The sequence below is a fragment of the Neocloeon triangulifer genome, unplaced genomic scaffold (genome assembly GCF_031216515.1).
Source record: "Neocloeon triangulifer isolate White Clay Creek 2 clone unplaced genomic scaffold, ASM3121651v1 ptg000014l, whole genome shotgun sequence".
Lineage (NCBI taxonomy): Eukaryota > Metazoa > Arthropoda > Insecta > Ephemeroptera > Baetidae > Neocloeon > Neocloeon triangulifer.
Genome location: NW_026775556.1, coordinates 24,806,550 through 24,823,615, shown reverse-complemented (window position 1 = coordinate 24,823,615; position 17,066 = coordinate 24,806,550). Strand labels below are relative to the sequence as shown.

The 17,066-nt window shown below is 40.7% G+C and overlaps 2 protein-coding genes across 3 annotated transcripts; both read left to right on the top strand.

The window, feature by feature from the left end:
* Window positions 1-1,031: 1,031 nt before the first annotated feature.
* On the top strand, window positions 1,032-2,495 carry LOC132201192 (splicing factor, proline- and glutamine-rich-like). Of its 2 annotated transcripts, XM_059627163.1 has the most exons (4): window positions 1,032-1,277; window positions 1,332-1,535; window positions 1,633-1,849; window positions 1,911-2,495. In XM_059627163.1, exons 3-4 carry the CDS (start codon window positions 1,669-1,671, stop codon window positions 2,162-2,164), a joined length of 435 nt encoding a protein of 144 aa, XP_059483146.1. In that variant the 5' UTR covers window positions 1,032-1,277; window positions 1,332-1,535; window positions 1,633-1,668; the 3' UTR covers window positions 2,165-2,495. The 2 variants fall into 2 exon arrangements, with proteins under 2 accessions (XP_059483146.1, XP_059483147.1); XM_059627164.1 differs by having other exon boundaries at window positions 1,032-1,535.
* A 514-nt stretch (window positions 2,496-3,009) lies between these two features.
* LOC132201243 (transcription factor HIVEP3) lies at window positions 3,010-17,056 on the top strand. The gene is made up of 8 exons (XM_059627245.1): window positions 3,010-3,218; window positions 8,882-9,094; window positions 9,663-9,766; window positions 9,832-10,023; window positions 11,706-11,893; window positions 11,961-12,102; window positions 12,738-13,610; window positions 13,908-17,056. Exons 2-8 carry the CDS (start codon window positions 8,899-8,901, stop codon window positions 15,582-15,584), a joined length of 3,372 nt encoding a protein of 1,123 aa, XP_059483228.1. The 5' UTR covers window positions 3,010-3,218; window positions 8,882-8,898; the 3' UTR covers window positions 15,585-17,056.
* The last annotated feature ends 10 nt before the right edge of the window (window positions 17,057-17,066 follow it).

The window sequence follows — 17,066 nt, the reverse complement described above, 5'->3', positions numbered from 1 at the left end:
AATATTTCCATTAAATTTATATCTTTTGGTTGAGCAAAGGTGCAACAAACCACACACCTTTTCGTCCACAAACTTGTTGTTGGGAAATGTGCTCTGAGCGCTCCTCAGGACTTGCAAAGTTCCTGTTTCAAGTTTGTTTTTTTCACTTCTCACACCTGCGGAAAGCACAACCAGCGAATATAATTTCCATCCTCGAGGATGGAAATGACTTTATGTTATCCGAGGATCCTCAGATTCTTCAGTCTCCTCTCAATGCTGTATCCGCTAGGCTATATTTTCCATCCGGGTTGTAATCAGAATCTGAAGCATATTCGATAGTAAAATTTTTCTAATCCTCACGACGTATCCTCTTCGTCATCATCATCATTGTATTTAGGAGCAGAATAGATCCACCACCTTCGAAATAATCATCGTCGTCATCATCCCTTGCACCACCTTGTCTGCTAAACTTGTGCGACCGGGCTAGCAGAAAAAGAAAAATTATCGATTGGATTTTAAAAATTTATTTAATTTTCTAGTTTTTTTTTCACATTATTTTCGGTTCTAAATTATTTTACCTCTCTTTATTTACAGCTCGGCGTGAAATAGGTTTTTTTTGTTTTTAATCAACAAAAAATTGGTTTATTGAAATCTCATGCCTAAAAATAGTAAAAAAGAAAAGCGGACGAGGAACATTTGTTTATGATAATTACACGTTGATCCTTGTCTTAGACATTCCACATTCGGCCCATTCCGCAAGGCGCAACTGGCGCAAAGGTTTTTGTTTTTTTTTCGTTCAAGGAGAAAAGTGGGGTGGAGGGGAAGGGAAGGCGAAGGCGCCTTCAGAAATTCAGATTCTGTTTTTTTTTTAATAATCTAAAAAATCTTGGATCTGGATGAAGATTTAACCAATTTTCTTTAAAATTGATGCAATTCTCAATGAGAATTATTTATGACTTTTAGTTTTTACGCATGCAGTTTTTTTTAAATGTTTGGGAAAATACCTTGGAGAAATTAGTAAAACCTTTTGCCACCAGGCGATGTGCTGTCACTATCCACAAATCTCATTGGCTCCCGCGCTCCCGCCTTAACGACACAGCAAAAGACAAAAGATTCAAAAGCTCCTCGTCGTCGCCGACCTCCTTGCGGCTATGCGGTACGCGGCTTTGGTAGTAGTTGGACTCGAGACTGGACGTCTGGACGCTTCGTTTTTCGTGACTTTTTTGGGTTTGAAATCCGTCGACGACCTCGACGCCGACCTTCTTGACGCCCAGCGCCCACCACCGGAAGACGGTTTGGTCTGCAAATTTTTCATTGTACATATCGCCCGCTAACAACCAAAAATCGGGCAGCAATTTTTACAGTTGAACTTGTTGATTCGCAAGACATTGCGGACCAGGCGGCACTCCGATTCATGGTGCGCAATGTCGACGCGCTCGGACCACAACTCGCGTCGGAGATCCTCCTGCTCAAGCTGAGTGGAAACCGAAACGGCCCTGACTTGGTTGCTTTGCTGAACAAGTAGAATCGCAAGCCACCCACTTTTCGTGGTGGAAGTATGTTTCCGTCTATTACGTCAATTAGTCTTTATTTTTTATTTTGTGTATGGCTGTTTAATGAATGGAGTTTCATAATGTGTTCAATATTTTCTAGGAGGGCTGTCGAGAGCCGCCTACAAAAATCGGCCTCATGGACAGCATTATGAACGCAACATCGTTGCTTTTCGTGACACGTCCAGTCGGTGACCCCAATGATGACATGGGCTCCCTGCAGATTGACATCATGCGTGCGGCATGCAGAGGCAACATCAGCAGCCGCATGCTATTCATTCTCCTGGATGCGATGCATGAGCCGTTCAACGTCCAAGAGGGTATTTTAGTAAATATTTTTTTTTCGCACATTAATAATTAGATGGCTTTGTTTTGTTACAGAGAAGGCAGTGCTGCGAGAGCGCGCCTATGCTGCCATGCAGACGAGATTTCAACACTACATCGCTCAGTTTGGGCCTCTTGCTGGACCTGTTGCTGGTGGTCAACCACCCCCACCATTGCCTGCAGGACCACCTCCAGTGGCGGTGCCCTTCGTGGCACCAGGACCACCTCCAGTGGCCGATGCCTTGATGGCACCAGGACCAGTTGGTCCTGCTGGAGACGCTCCTGCAGTGGCTGCGCCAGCTTCCCCTTAGTAACTATTTTGAGTTATGGTTCAAATTTGATAATAGGTTACAAAGGTTAATCTCAAGTGAACCTCTTCTTATAATTGTACGCTGCTGATAACTAAGTTTATTTTTAAATTAGTATGACAGATTCAAATATTACTAATGTTATTGCTTAAAAAAATGTTTTTTCCTCTTGTACCGCAGCTTCCTATAAAGGAAATATTTAAAGTGTAGCAACTAATCTTCTGGGTATTTTATTATTTTAAAATGATTTGCCTTTCAATTACATATATACCATATGATAAATGATAATAGTATTAAATCAGTAAGAAACGTGGATCAATCATAAACAATTATTCCTGCCTACGAAGACTGTATTAGAGCATGTTCATATTTTGCTATTAAAAGTACAAATATCAAAACTAATTTTTTTTTTTTTTGTGTTAGACCTGCATTTAATTCTGCTTTGATCTGATGGCAATAAAATCATTGTTCCTTGTTTTAGCTAAAAATGATCACACCACCTAAAGAAATGTATTCATTTACAGTGCCAAAAAAGAGGATAAAGCCATTAAAAATGTATAACTTCCAGTCTAGGTGTCAATGAATTAATATATTTGATTTCAATAAGCAGTAGGGAGGCCACCAATGATTTTATTTCGATCATTTCATAAAGCATTGAAAATCTGGTGAGCGAGAGGAACCGATTCTTCATCGGTGTCAACATCTAGGCGATAAGCAGCCGCTAATTTCAGCAGTCGCGAGAGAGCGCATCAGCAGGTGGGCCGCGATAGGGGTGGCTGGCGCTAGTGGCGGGGGTGCTGACGTCACTCTCGGGGGAGGCCGCCCTCGGACTGGAGACTGGAAGCGAACGCCTCGGACACGGAGCCAGTTCGGCGGCGCTGCTGGAGGCTGTGCGTCTTTTCGGCCTACACGCGTGTCCAGCAGCAGGCCGACCGCCTCCACCGCCGAGCAGCCGCCTCCGGGCCGCCTCCGCACGGCCTCGCACGTCCTCCAACAGTTTGAGCGCGGACATGACGACCTCGGACCGCCAGCCTGCCGAGTGGTGATCGTCGGCAAGGTGAGTTGGCCGCCGCCGACCGCCCCCCGCGGGCCGCCCCCGGCCCTCGCCGACGGCGCTAACGGCCCCCGCGCGTTCTTTCTGCCCCTTGATCGCAAAACATACACACGCCGCGATCAATAATCGCCGTCCTGTGTGCATGGCGCGTGTGCTCTCACGGTGCTGCAGTCCGCAGTCGGCCGCCCCTGGAGAGGCCTCCGACCCAACCCCCGGAGGCCACGTGTCCGCCCCAACGTGTTTTTTTTTCTTTTTTACAAAAGAAGTTCTTTCTATCTGTAGTTCAATTCTAATTTATAAAAAAAGAAACTGTACTAGAAAATGTTTTGATAATCATTACATAATTATGGTACATTATTTCGTGAATTTATTATTATCTTAATGAAAGCAGAGATAAAACGAAAAAATCAAAATGGTTCTTTTATCAACGGTTTTCAAATTAAGTAATATGAATGTGTTTAAAATGAATAATTGGAATATAATGTAAAAAAATTAATATGTTCACATGTGAAATTTTTTTGGTTCTATACAGATTAATTTGGATAATTTTTTTCCAAAAAATTAGATTTTCTATACATCTAAAATTTTCAACACTAATTAAAATGAATTATTAACCATCGGTTGTTACAAAAAATCAATTTCAGCCACACTTCATCTAGAATTTTAGAGGATGTGGAATTATATTGAAATATAATTGGAACTTGTAATAAATTAATTTCAAATTTAATTCATCCTTTTTTCTGCTTTTTTTATGTTTATAAGGAAGGTAAAGGAATTTAAGAATCCCTGGTCAGATGATGACATTTTGATACAAAATTGTGAGCAGGTCGTTTTTGCGCTCGGCGAGTGTTATTGATTGAAACACATGCCGCTGTCTATTGCGCTCGCACTGACCTACTTGTTGACATGCTTTTGAGTCGCGAGCGCTGGGATCTCTCACTCGCGTGTGCGTCTTTCGAGATGTACACACTGCGAATTTTCTTTCGCCCTGTGCCAAAGGAAGCGCGTCGCTTTTTAATCATGCGCGCCGGCAGCTCTTGGAAATCAAAAAGAGCTTTTAAGCCACTTTCGCCGCTCTCTGAGCTGTGTTTGCGTTCCGCCCGCGCCGAACTGTTCAAGGAAAGAATGAAAAGCGATTTAGGAAATGCGTGGGTTCTGGGTTGAGTCGGAAAGAGTTAAATATCTTCAAAAGTTTTTGATAAAAAAAAATCATTGGGCTTCAAGTAACTGTCAAGTTTATTGAAGATTTTTATTTTATATTAAAAAAATTTTTAAGTGTAAAATGTGATTCAGATGATTTTTATTATTATTTTTTTTTATAACTAGTTTTTATTTTTTATCGAATATTCTAATTGAAAAGTAAAACAACATTAAATCTGTAAACAGTGTAGAATTTGAATTTCCGATGATTTATGTGAACACGAAGCCCCAGTTTATATCAGTCTTCAAATACTCTGACTACTTATTTTCTCGTAAGAATTTCTGTAAATAAGCTAATAATATAAGATTTTTAATAGGCTTAATTAAAGAATTATAAAAATAAATTTTGGCAGGAACTCTAATAATTTTTTTTTAAATCACAATAAAGTAGAGTGAATAATAATTATTATTACAATATTTGTGAATTCTAGAGTTGAAAACTGTAAAAAAGCAAAGTTCTGATTCAGCATTTTGCAACGGCGTCACGTTAATAATGATTTGCGTCGCACCAAGTGAAAATTTTCTCATTCTTCTCCGCCCCATCGTGATCTAAATAAGCGTATTAATCATCGCGGAAAATGCCCCAACTTTCGCCTTCGGAACGAAACTCTGATGTAACGTGCGCGAGCAGATCGTTATTTATGGTTCAATGCTTAAAATTCATTCGAGCAACCCGAGCGCGCGCCTCACTCTCGGATAATGCAAAAAAAAATACTGTCGGCATCGTAAAAAACGACGAGCTCTCTTGTTTTTCGCGTCGGCCTCAAAAGTTCCAGCGGAGTAATATCGAGAGGGATGACGCGCGTTGGGTCCAATACCGGCCATAAAGTAAATGTATCTGTATGTCGCCTCTGAATTGGCCACAATGCGAAAAAATATCCCCGCAAACTCCGATGTTTACTCGGATCTGACAGGTCGGATTTCTCCAACATGAAAAAAGATCCAATATCTTTTATACGACTTTTGCTTCTGTCAATTTATTCAAACTGATTTCAATAATGAATGAGTTTCTTTTTTGCAAACTTTTTAGGCCAAGATAAATGTTCTTTTAAGGCTTTTTTGGAAAGAAAATTCTCCTCTATTTTCCCATTAGATATGAAAATGTTGTACAAAAAACAAAGATAAACGGAACAACTAAACATGCTGCGGCACGTGAGGGTCTCTAAATTTGAATTGTGTCCGCAACGTGATAACATGCGGCCGTGTTTGCCGGTCCATGCGAGCAAGTCGATAAACGCGAGCGGCTCTTTCGTAATTTTAACAAAAACGCACGACGTATACGTGATTCTGCAAAATGGCTTTATAGATTGTTTAAATTGACCTCAAAGTATTTCACTTCAAACTAAATTCATATAAAAAAACGCAATTGAATTTATTTAAATTTAGGTAAATTATTCAGAAAAAAGTATTTTTATTAACTAAAAAACATTTATTTACTAAAATCACCATCCACTAAAGCAGGAAAATTGATGTTTATTTGTCTCAGATTAATCATAAGTTAAATAATGCAAAAATCAATCATGTTTGTTTATAAAAAATTGTAATTTGGACATTAATCTGAATTGTTGAAAATTAGAAAGTGGAAAGAATTGTCACCAAAAGTGCGGTCTATTTTAAAACAGGATGTTTTTTGTCCATGTATTTAAAACTCACAAGACTTGCAAGTGGAAATAAAGAGATCGTGTTTTCCTCGCTGCAGAAATTTTTTTTTATTAAAAAGCAATTAAATGGCTTTAACAGTTTCGGTCACGGTCTGCGACCCTATTTCATGAGCAAAAAGTACAAAAATTTAGCAAATTGAAAAAACACCACATTTTAACATAAAAATTCAAATCTTAAAACTTAACAGCAGCGAGGAAAAGCCTGATCTCTTCTCCTCGAGTGTCAATTTCTTTAAAAAAAAAACCAAAAAAACTTGTAAGCTTCAATTTAAAGTATCATTTTTCTGGGCAAGATCCTTCGACTTTTAAGTCCGGCGTGTTTTTATAGAACATATATATTTTTTTTAATGTGCAATCTTAAATTTATCTTTGCAAATAGCCGATTGTTAATTTTCAGATTCAAGTCTCTTTACTGGTCCGCTATGTCTAGCGTATGTTTGGCCAAAATCCCAATTGCACACACTGCAATGTGAAGGAAAAGAGGTCATTGCTCGGCGGGCCGCTGTGTCGGAAAGGCGAGCGCGAGGTCGTGCAAAGCGTCCCTTTCCCCAGCTCGGCTGCATTACAATGAATTTCCGCTGGACCGTTGCCACGAGAAGTTGAAAGTTATCGCAGGGTGAGGCTCACAATGGAGCGTCGAGATTGCTTTTCCTCCTCGCGGGCGCACCCCAGAATGAAAAAAAGCAGCTTCTTTTAATTGTTGCCTCGCTATTAATTGCAAAGGCTCGAGAAAAGACGCTCCTAAATAACGAGCCGGCCAATTTCCAAGACGTCATTCGAGCTCGTAACGTGCACATGGCGGCGGCGCTCGTTACTCCGCCCGCGACACTTCTTTCATTTATGGCCTCAACTTAATGGGTGGAGAAATTAATTTGTTAATTAATTGTCAAGTGCCGCGGTCATTGAAAGCATGTCTGCTGGTTTTCTCAGCAATTGAATTTGATGAGACCCAATTTTTAATTAGGGGAGAAACTTTTTATCACAGACAGTGTCGCTGAACGTTTGTAATAATTATCAAATTTTTTTAAGCGCGTTATTATGAATACCAATAAAAGAGACTAAATTTCTATAACTATTTAGTTTTTTTGCATTAAGTAATTATTGAAATATTGCGGAATTCAATCCTGGAAAAAATGATTAATTAAGAAAAAGACATTATAATCTATATTATTAACTCTCTTGTGCAAAGAGGTTTGCTTTCGTTGTATTAATAATTGTGAAATTTATTATTAATATTTAATACTATTTAACAAATTTTTATTTTTATGATATAAATTATATTTAATATCCACACATCTGATTATAGTCTTGATTATAAATAATCTCGCTATTTAAAAAAATTTTAATAATTTTTAAGCCAGTATTTTTATGCATTTTTAATTTGAAAATTGAATTCGTTATACTTGGCATTGCTAACTTTTGTATTTTTATTGAAGTTGTGTTTTCCACTTGGTCGCTCTGAGCACAACGCCCATGATATGCGTTTGCAATTTCATATTCAAATTGGCCCGCTGTGAATTTCCATTTTGTTTGATTTAATTTAGAATAATTGCAAGCCGGGGTGGCTCGATTTGCATGAGAAAATCCTCGCTGCTTCTCTCTCGCTTTATCTCGTTGGTGACGTAAAAGGGATTTTTGCGGCGCGCCTATGTATGAATTCGTCGCGATCCCAGCATGGCTTCGGGGCCACATAAAGCGCGGCCGAAAATGCGCATGATCATTAAAAATTTAACCCTCGAAACGGTGTTTCGTACCAGTGCACGAAAATTTTATCAAAACCACGGCTCATCACGGAAAGTAAACGCTTTGGAAAATTGATTCAATGCCACAAAAAAGTCGTGCCGATGAATTTTTTATTTGAGAATGGGGTTTCCCGAGTTGCGTTTACGAGCCAGAAGATGGAAAACGAAGCACCTCGTCGCTCTTTTATATGAGCTGGAAAAAAAACGCAAAAAGAAAATTGCTTTCGCTCCTCTTTTTTGCAAATGACGCTGCACGTGAGCGAAGAAGAATATCTTTTATATTCCACGAAACAACCATGTGTGTTCTCGTTTAGTGCGAATCGACCCATCCTTGTGGGGAAATTTGAGAAATAAGCTCTAGATCAGGTTGATCTCACATTTTTTTAATGTAAATTCCAATTTTGAAAAAACTTGGTTGAATTAACGATCAGGATCAAACCAACATGGTGTTCAAATAATTGTGGTTTTTAGAGAACATATAATATGATAATATTGAATCCATTCATATTTTCGTATTTCTATGCATTGCATAACGAGGAATTTTTCTTACTCGGTCGTGGAATGATTTAATTAACGTCAAGCCATTGGAATCTCATAAGTGTTTTTCGCTCTGGCATATAAGAGAGGCAAAAAATGTGTCGGATCAAATAATCACCCAATATCCAATCCAGAATTCTCGTGGAAAATTTTCTTGTAAAATATTGAAATTTCACCCACCTTGGAACCAGGAAGGCTTTATAAAGAAAACGATTAGCAATTTTTTAATCAAAACACAACATGAACTTTGCGAGCGACCCAATGTTTTCTTCAGAAGATATCAATTGAAAAATTGTTGCCATTTTACAATTAATTAAGTGAGAGCTGATAAATGAACTTGTTTTCAGAGATTTACAGTTTTTGTGTGTGTCAATTTCATTCAAAAACCCCATTTTTACATAAATGTATTATTTTTCCTTTTATTGTTTACCGCGTTTAGAGGCGCCGAATTGAAGAAACAATTTCTTGATTTGATGGAATTTCGAATAAAATTGTGCAACGCTTCATTTTGTGTGTTGGTGTTTAGGTGGCGGGTGTCGGGGCATGGCCGCCGTGGAGCGCGAGGGCCGCTCAGTGGCACTCGAAACGGCCTACGTGCACGAAGTCTACGACCAAATCTCGACGCACTGTCCCTCCTACTCCGCCGAGGGTTCCGAGGGTTCGAATGGCGCAAGGATCTGGCCACGGGTCCGCCAGTTCTTACAGGATCTCGAGCCTGGCTCGCTTGTCTGTGATGTTGGTAAGTAAATATTAAATGCAATTCTATTAAATTGCATAATCTTATTAATTAAATCGTCTTCTTGTATTAAGATGAGACAGTTTTCCAATTCGAAATTGATAAAATGATGAAAAACCGTGAACCTGAAAGTATAGGAATTAAAAAAAAAATATTTAAAACCAAAAACATAACAAAGTGTGGCTAGAAAATTAAAAATCATGAAAAATTAATTGTTTAAATTGCAAAAATTGGTTTCAGAAACCATTATAAAATTTAAATTTGAAATTGAGTGAAATCAGTGAATATTTTCAAATATAGCAATTTGATTATTTTAAAAATTGCCTGTATTAATTAAACAAACTTAAATGTCAGCAAAGTATTCATTTATTAATTTTTTTTTTAAGAATTCTATATTATTTTATAAAGGCTCACAAATTAATTTTCATCCACTTATTCTTCGTGTTTTTATTGTATATTTGATTAAATTTTTCATTCGGTGCGCCTTCCACTCGCTCTCTCTTTTGTCCGTTTCCACCGAAACGAACGTAATTGAATGAGCTGAATGGAGCTGCTGAATTTCTGTTCACAGGCTGTGGGAGCGGCAAGTACTTGCACATTAACCCAGACGTGTTCAAAATCGGGGTTGATCGATGTGCTCGGCTCACCGAGTTAGCCAGAGAAAAGGACCACGAGGCAAGTGCAAATTGAATTTGCCCGTAATAAGTTTAAAGTTGAAACTCTCGTTTGAAACTCGGCAGGTGATGGTGTGTGACAATCTGGCGCTGCCCTTCAAGGACGACTGTTTCGACGCGATCCTCTCGGTGGCTGTGGTTCATCACTTTGCAACCACGGAGCGGCGCGTCAACGCCCTCAGGGAGCTGGCCAGGGTGCTCCGCATCGGGGGCAGGATGCTCATCTCCGTGTGGGCCATGGAGCAGCGACACCGCAAGGTGAGACGCTTCAATCTAAAAATATGAAGAAAAAAAACCTCACCTGAATCCCTAAAAATCACTATCTTCAAACATTGCGATTTTTATCACAAAAGAGTTTTTGGGGGTATTTTTTTTTTCATTTGGCTCCTTTTTTGGCTTTTTCAAATACATCCTTAATTATGTTTGGCGAGGCGCATTGAAAAGCTCATTTCGCCACTGAAAAGCAGCTCTGAAAGACGAGACGCCCGAGGAGATAGAGCACGGGAACGGCGTTGATTAAGAAAGAAATTGCGCCGCCGAAAGCGGTCGGCCTCCGTCGCTTCCTCCCTCGTCATTGTTCGCGCGCGGGTTTAGAATGGCAGAGGCAGAGACGCAGGACGGAAAGGGTCGGGTCAGGCATAAAATCCATTGTTTTATTATCTCAACAAATGGTGCCGCCGTAAAAAAAAGCAGCAGCGAAACAGAAAAGTTTTGAGCCTAAAACCAGCAGCAATGCATTGATTGCAAACAGAGAGAGACGCGCGCGCGTTAAAATTTATTGCAAAAGTTGGCCGGCGCGGAAAATAAGTTTTTTCCTTATCGCGACGTTGGGGGTTATTTAAAAAAAAGGGTGAGGCGTTATTTTGCACAAAATATTGTCTTCTGATCACGCAAGGCTGACAGTTTTTATGTTCTATTTATTTTCGGAAAATAATGAGAAAATAAAATTACCTTGATGTTTCTCTTTTATTATACAACGCCTCCGCTATAAAGTTTCCACAAAAGATCTTAATATGAATCTAAAATATAGATCAATCATTGATTATATGAATAGGGGAATTTTTTTAAATTAAAAATAATTCTAGAATACATAATTTCTGGTTAAAAACATCCGTACAAACGTCAGCTTATTAATATTTGATGAACGTATTAATTTTTAGGGTGATTGTAGGAAAAAAAATGTAAATTTGGTTGAATGGGTTATTTTGTATTAATTTTCTGTACTCTTTTTTTATTAATTGAAATTTATTAAAATGATTAGGTGCAAATAGTTAATATATGTAAATTATTATTTCAAAATTTTCTTTTTTTGATTTTAAATAAAATATTTAAATTTAGTAAAATTTAAGTTGAAACTATAGTTGCGCGTAGTAATATCAATGTTTATAAAAGATTAAAATAATAAAAATAATAGAAATATTTGTTTAATAAATTTCATTGCAGTAAATTGTACTATTGTGCTATTGTCATATTTTTTAGATCATTCATTTAAAAATTATAAAGTTTTCATAACTCCAAGTTCATTTTATAATATAATAATTAATTTTTTCAATTTTGTTTATGTGAAGTGATTTTGTAGGCATTCTATTAATAATTTTAATATTTTAATCCTTGGTTTTTTCTTGAAATGCGTGACTTTTGGTCAGTTTTTGTGAAATGTAAATTTAAAACCTACAGAAAATACGAAAATTTTTGGTTTTTTCACCTTTTTCTTTACCTAGTAATTAAAACCTTCATTATTTGACTGAATTTACATCAAGGAACAAAATAATTGAAATTTTTCTTTTAATGTTTATTTTTCATTCATCGAGGTATCATTAATAAGAACACAGTCAAAAAGCTCCATGCCGCGGCATGGATTTTGGCTTAGGTCAAGCTTTAATGCTTGTCTATTTTACTTCTAATTACTCAATTGTTGTTTATTTTGATTTCAATTGCAGTTTGAGTCGCAGGACGTGCTCGTTCCGTGGCACAGACCGCAGCAGCAGCACCTGAGCACGCCGTCGCTCGAATTGGCCTCCACAGCGACCACGTGCACGACCACAAGCGAGGAAGGCGAGGCCGCCGGCCCTCCGCCGTACCACGCGTACACCCAGACTTCCGACAGCGACTCGGCTAGATCAGTCAGGTACCGCGGTCGAAAGCCCTTCTCTGTTATTTGTCTCTGAGTGGATATGTGTTTTTTTCCAAAATAGGGCAATGTCTGCCAACCAACCCCGCAAGAGGGGCCGTTCGAGGAAGGGCCGTTCCATAGACCCGGGTAGACCCACCAGCTCAAGCTCCGACCTCTCCAGTCCCAATGAAACCTGCTACAGTTTTGTTAGAAGAGCCCTCCAGGTATATGTTTTTTTCTCGTTCGCCTGCATGATTTCTGTTTCAAATCAAGATCATTTGTTTCCGGAAAATATTGTTGAGATATTTTTAAGTTTCGGCATGCAACGTGTAATTTACCAAGAATAAATTTCTCCATTTTTATTTTACGGAAGGAAACGTAAGAAATTCACCACGTCAATATCATTTCCAATTGCGTGCTACTAAAAAAAATATGTATTAAAAGTTCTCAGCTTTCTTTTTTTTTGCACACAAATTTACTTTCATTTACAAGTTTGGTGCTTCTTTCAACTTTTAAAACATTACCCAATAATATAAAATTTTAGTTAACACTAAGTAAATTATACAATATACTTATTACCTCATAATAAATATAACTACACGTTATTATTTAATTAACTAACAAATTAATTTTAAATTAAACCCACAATAAAACTTATTAACTAAAATTAGATATTATTGAAAATAATAAAAATAAGCCAACAACACAAATATGCCATTTAAATATAAATAAAATTAAATAACAAACATATATTGGATTAAGAAATTTGTGTGGATTTAAAATGACTATTATTTATAATAATTTTTTTCCAATCTTGTTATAATCGAGTCTCTAATAATTTATATTGCCTTTTATTCAGAAATTGGCTGGAGGCAGAAGGGGTGGTTCTCGGAATCGAGCGTGGTTCCTCGACTCGTGGACGTGTTCGAAAGATCACGAAAACGCAGAGGCCTTTTTGGCAGACCGGCGGACGGCCCGCGAGGATTCGCTGCAGGACGCGCTCGACCTGCCCATCGAACTCCGCCGATTGGAAGACGTGGAACCGTCTTTGCCGACCAGCATTGACAAGAGCAGCCCCGATCCACCGAGACGGCGTCGGACGTTGGCGTGCGGGGCGCCGACGCCGCCGAAAAGACTCGAGCCGACGTCCAAGTCGCAAAGTTTGGGCGACATTCTCAACACGGCGCGTCCCGAAAGTCTGGTGCGGTCGCGCTCCAGCGTGGCCCGACTGCCGCTTGCCCCTGCGTCTTCCGCCGACTCGGAATCTTCCACCCCTCCACCCCCTCCACCTCCTGCGGCAGCGAGTGCCCCCGGCCACCATCACCACCACCACCATCCACCCCTGGTGCGGCAGAAAAGGTCTCTTTGTGAGGACGACGAGGACGAAGCGCGCGAGGCCGAAGACTGCCCCGGACCGGACCCGGTGCGTCGCGCCGACCTGAAGGACATGGTGAAGCAGTTGCCGGAAATCAAACATCCGCGCCGAGGTGTGCCGAAGCAGCGGTCGTTGAACGACGAGCTCATGGCCACCCATCGGCAGAGGGAGAAGGCGCGGGTCAGGCAGAACATCACGAAGCAGGCGTCGCTCAACGAACAGCTGTTGGGAGAGAGCCGAGGACGCTTCGGCACGTTGAAGGACACCCTGCTGGCCTCGCCCAGGTTTCAGCAGCTCAAGTCGGGTATCACGAAACTGACGACGAGCATGAGCACTTCACCTTCAGATGCAACAAAAGTTAGTGTTTTTTTTCTCTCAATGAAATAGGCATTTCGCTTAACATGATTGTTGTGCCAGTTGCATAGATTCGTTTCACATACATACCATTAAATTTAAAACTACATAATGCATCAAATTTGATAATTTTTTTTGCATAATTTCAAACATGGAATCTAAAAAATAAATAATAATAAAAGTAACATAATTATGTTGTATATTAATAATGTTAATAGTAATATATTTATTATTAATATTATTTTATTATTTTTAATATGATGTTTTTAATGTTCTAAACTATAAATATTTTTGTTACAGGTTGCAAGCCAAAGTTTCAAAAACGGTTTTGTGCGCATCCTGCAAGGGTGGAAAGGTGACTCAGCGGAGAACGGCTCTCATCCTTCAGGCCCGACCATCACGATTCCAACCACCCCTCAGCCTCCTCCGACTCCTCCTCCCGTGTCACCGTTGCGCCGCGTGGCCGACGAGGACAATCCCCCTGACGGCGGTCGTCGCCACTCGCGAGAGGACAACTCTGACTCGAGCAAGGACTCGAGCCTGCAGAGCGACACCAGTGTTGACTCGGAGGACAGTTTCGCCTCTGTCATTTTCATCCCCAAGCCCGAGCCTAAGACTGACTTCAGCAGCCCTCCCGACAGCAAATCCCCACCCTGCCAGACCACCTCCCCGCCCATAATTCTCGAGCCCGTCCCGGAAATCGTCCCCGCCGAGGTCAAACCTGAGGTGCCGGAACCGCCTGTGCTGAAACAGACCGGCACCATCAAAACGGAAACTCTGCGGCGCATCCAGCTGCTTCTGCAACAACGCACCCCCCAGCCGGTCAAACCACCCTCGTTTCCCCTGGTGCGCAGAAGCTCGGCACACCCTGTCGGCCAACCGACCAGACCGATCCCTCGGCTGCTCAGCCTTGAACTTTTCAACCCCGAAACCGACGACCTGGACAGCGACTCGAGCGGCGTCTCCTCGCCCGACTCGGTCATCAGCGTGATGGAGCCCAACGGACGCGTGTCCACGGGACGCAACTCGCCCATCGAACTGGTCATCGGCGAGGAAATGGCTTTGGCCGAAGCTCCGAAAACCGCGTCTTCCCTGCTCGAAGCGGCCGCCAGTGTGGCGAGCACCCTCGAAGGCGCCGTCGACGCCGTCATCCAATCCAGTCCGAGGGCCAGAAAAAAACTGGCCGCCCTGGGTCTGGTTTCTCCACCACCGGTGCCCCCGCGACCCCCGGACGACGACTGTCGCCGACACCTGACCGAATTCGCCGACAAACTAAGCGAGAAGCTTTTGGAGGAGATCGACAAGTACTCGGAGAGTCTGCAAAAGGAGAAGCTGGACAAGGAGCAGCAGTTGGACGCAGAGCGATACCTGCAGGGCTTGCAGGAGATCAACTCGGACATTGGTCACCAGCTGGCCAAGCTGAACGAGGACATCGAGTGTCTGCAGCTGGAGAGCAGCAAGGAGCAGAGCAAACTGCAGCCGGGGGCGCTGAAACAGGTCAAGCAGTGCAGCCCGAGCAATTCGCTGACCGGGCCGGACCCGCCGACCAGACAGGTCAGCTGGGAGGAGAGCATCATCAGCAGTCCCGAGTTGCGCCGGGAGGCGTCCAAGGACAGTAGCGGCAACGAGGACAGCCTGCGGCGGAAGCGCAAGTTCCTCACGCGGCAGCAGGCGTCCTCAGGGTGGCCCGAGCTGGAGAGTTTGCCGCCCAAGGTGACCAAGACGGAGAGTTACGAGACGTCGCTGAGCGGCAGCACTTCGCAGGACTCGCTGCAGTCGTCGTCGGCCGGCAGCTGCGCGGGGCCGCTGGGCTCGGGCGGGGCCCTCACCTTCCACAGGTACTACCACGTCTTCAAGGAGGGCGAGCTGGACGCGCTGATCGATCGCTACGTGGAGAATCTGCACATCATCTCGTCGTACTACGACCACGCCAACTGGTGCATCGTGGCCGAGAAAGTGCAGGTTTGGACGATCTAAAATCTTGGAAATTTATTATAACCAAACCGCCGATCAAGAGAGGCTCCTCTGCCAATGCGAATTCTGCGGTTCGCCTTGCATTTAATAATAAAAAATAAATATATTGTTGGTCAAACGAATCAAAACTCGCCACGGGCCTAAACAATTTTTGCCAAATTTTCATGTTTATATAAACCTCGGTGTCATCGGTGTCTCCATTCGGGCTTTAACAAGAAAAAAGGAAAATCTTTTTAAATGTGAATTATCCTTTTCAATTCCCGCAGTTGAGCTGTTTCGGTAAGGAAAAGTGAAACTTTTGTGAATGCTGATTTGAGAGAACGTGGCAGAGGAACCTTCTTTTTATATAATATAGCATTTAAGAGAAAAATTTCACAGTTGCATTTGTTAATGTGTAAAAGCACAATCATTTTGTAATTCAGCTTTCTCGTTATTGTGATGTAAATACGTCTCTTGTCGTCTGTTAAAAACATGATTTTAATAAAATGCAAACTGACGGTTAACCTGTAAAGAGTAGGAGAAAAACGACCCAGCACTTCCTATTCGACACCACGTACGCAGCATTTGAGCGACAATTAGCGGTGCAGTGGAAGCAGATCTATTTTTATATATGTCGTCGTCATTGACGTCTCGGGATCTCATCTCATGACTCGATATTAAACCTAGTCTATCTCCTATAAGGCCAAATTTTTGAAAGTCTATCATCCTTCGCTTTACACTCACTTATTTGCGCGCAATTTGTTTTTAATAAAATTGTACATGCGAAAAGAGACTGCAACTTATTTGTCTTGATTGTGATCTGGAGCTTTCTCTTGCTATTAAAATTGTAACGCAAATTTCTTGGTTCCACTTTTCTCTACAACGAAAAACTTTTTAAAAATATTTCCCACACACGTTGCACAACTCTTAACATGCATTTGCTGCGGATTGTTTCTGCATAATTTGCGAATTATTATTATACTTATTATGTATCACACCAAATTATACATATTAATTAATTTGTGATAGACAGGCGTATTTTTAGCAAATTATTGATCTCAACTTTTAGCGCTTCCAAATTATTTGCAGGATTTTTTATTAGAAAAACTTTTGCATTGATAAAAATTTATTGTGGTGATAAAAAGTGTTACTGCCACAAATTACGATTAATATGCGCTTTTAAAGTTGAAGAACAAACACACATTTTCTCTCGCCAGTTCTTACCAAAAAGCTATTATCGTTATTTAAAAAGTTTTTGAGCATAAAACTAATCAATGCTATATTTGAGTGTACTGAGCAGTGAAAAATCATTGTGTTTTCTATATTTAAAATTTATCGTATTGTTACATGGACTATGTAAATTAAATACCAAAAATACAAACTGATAACTTGCAAGACGTGTCATTTCTATAAACCTTTTCTTGTCAAAAATTGTAAGTTGTGAATCAATATCAATATAATAAAAAATTTATTATTTATCAGTAATGAAGACAATAAAAAAAATTC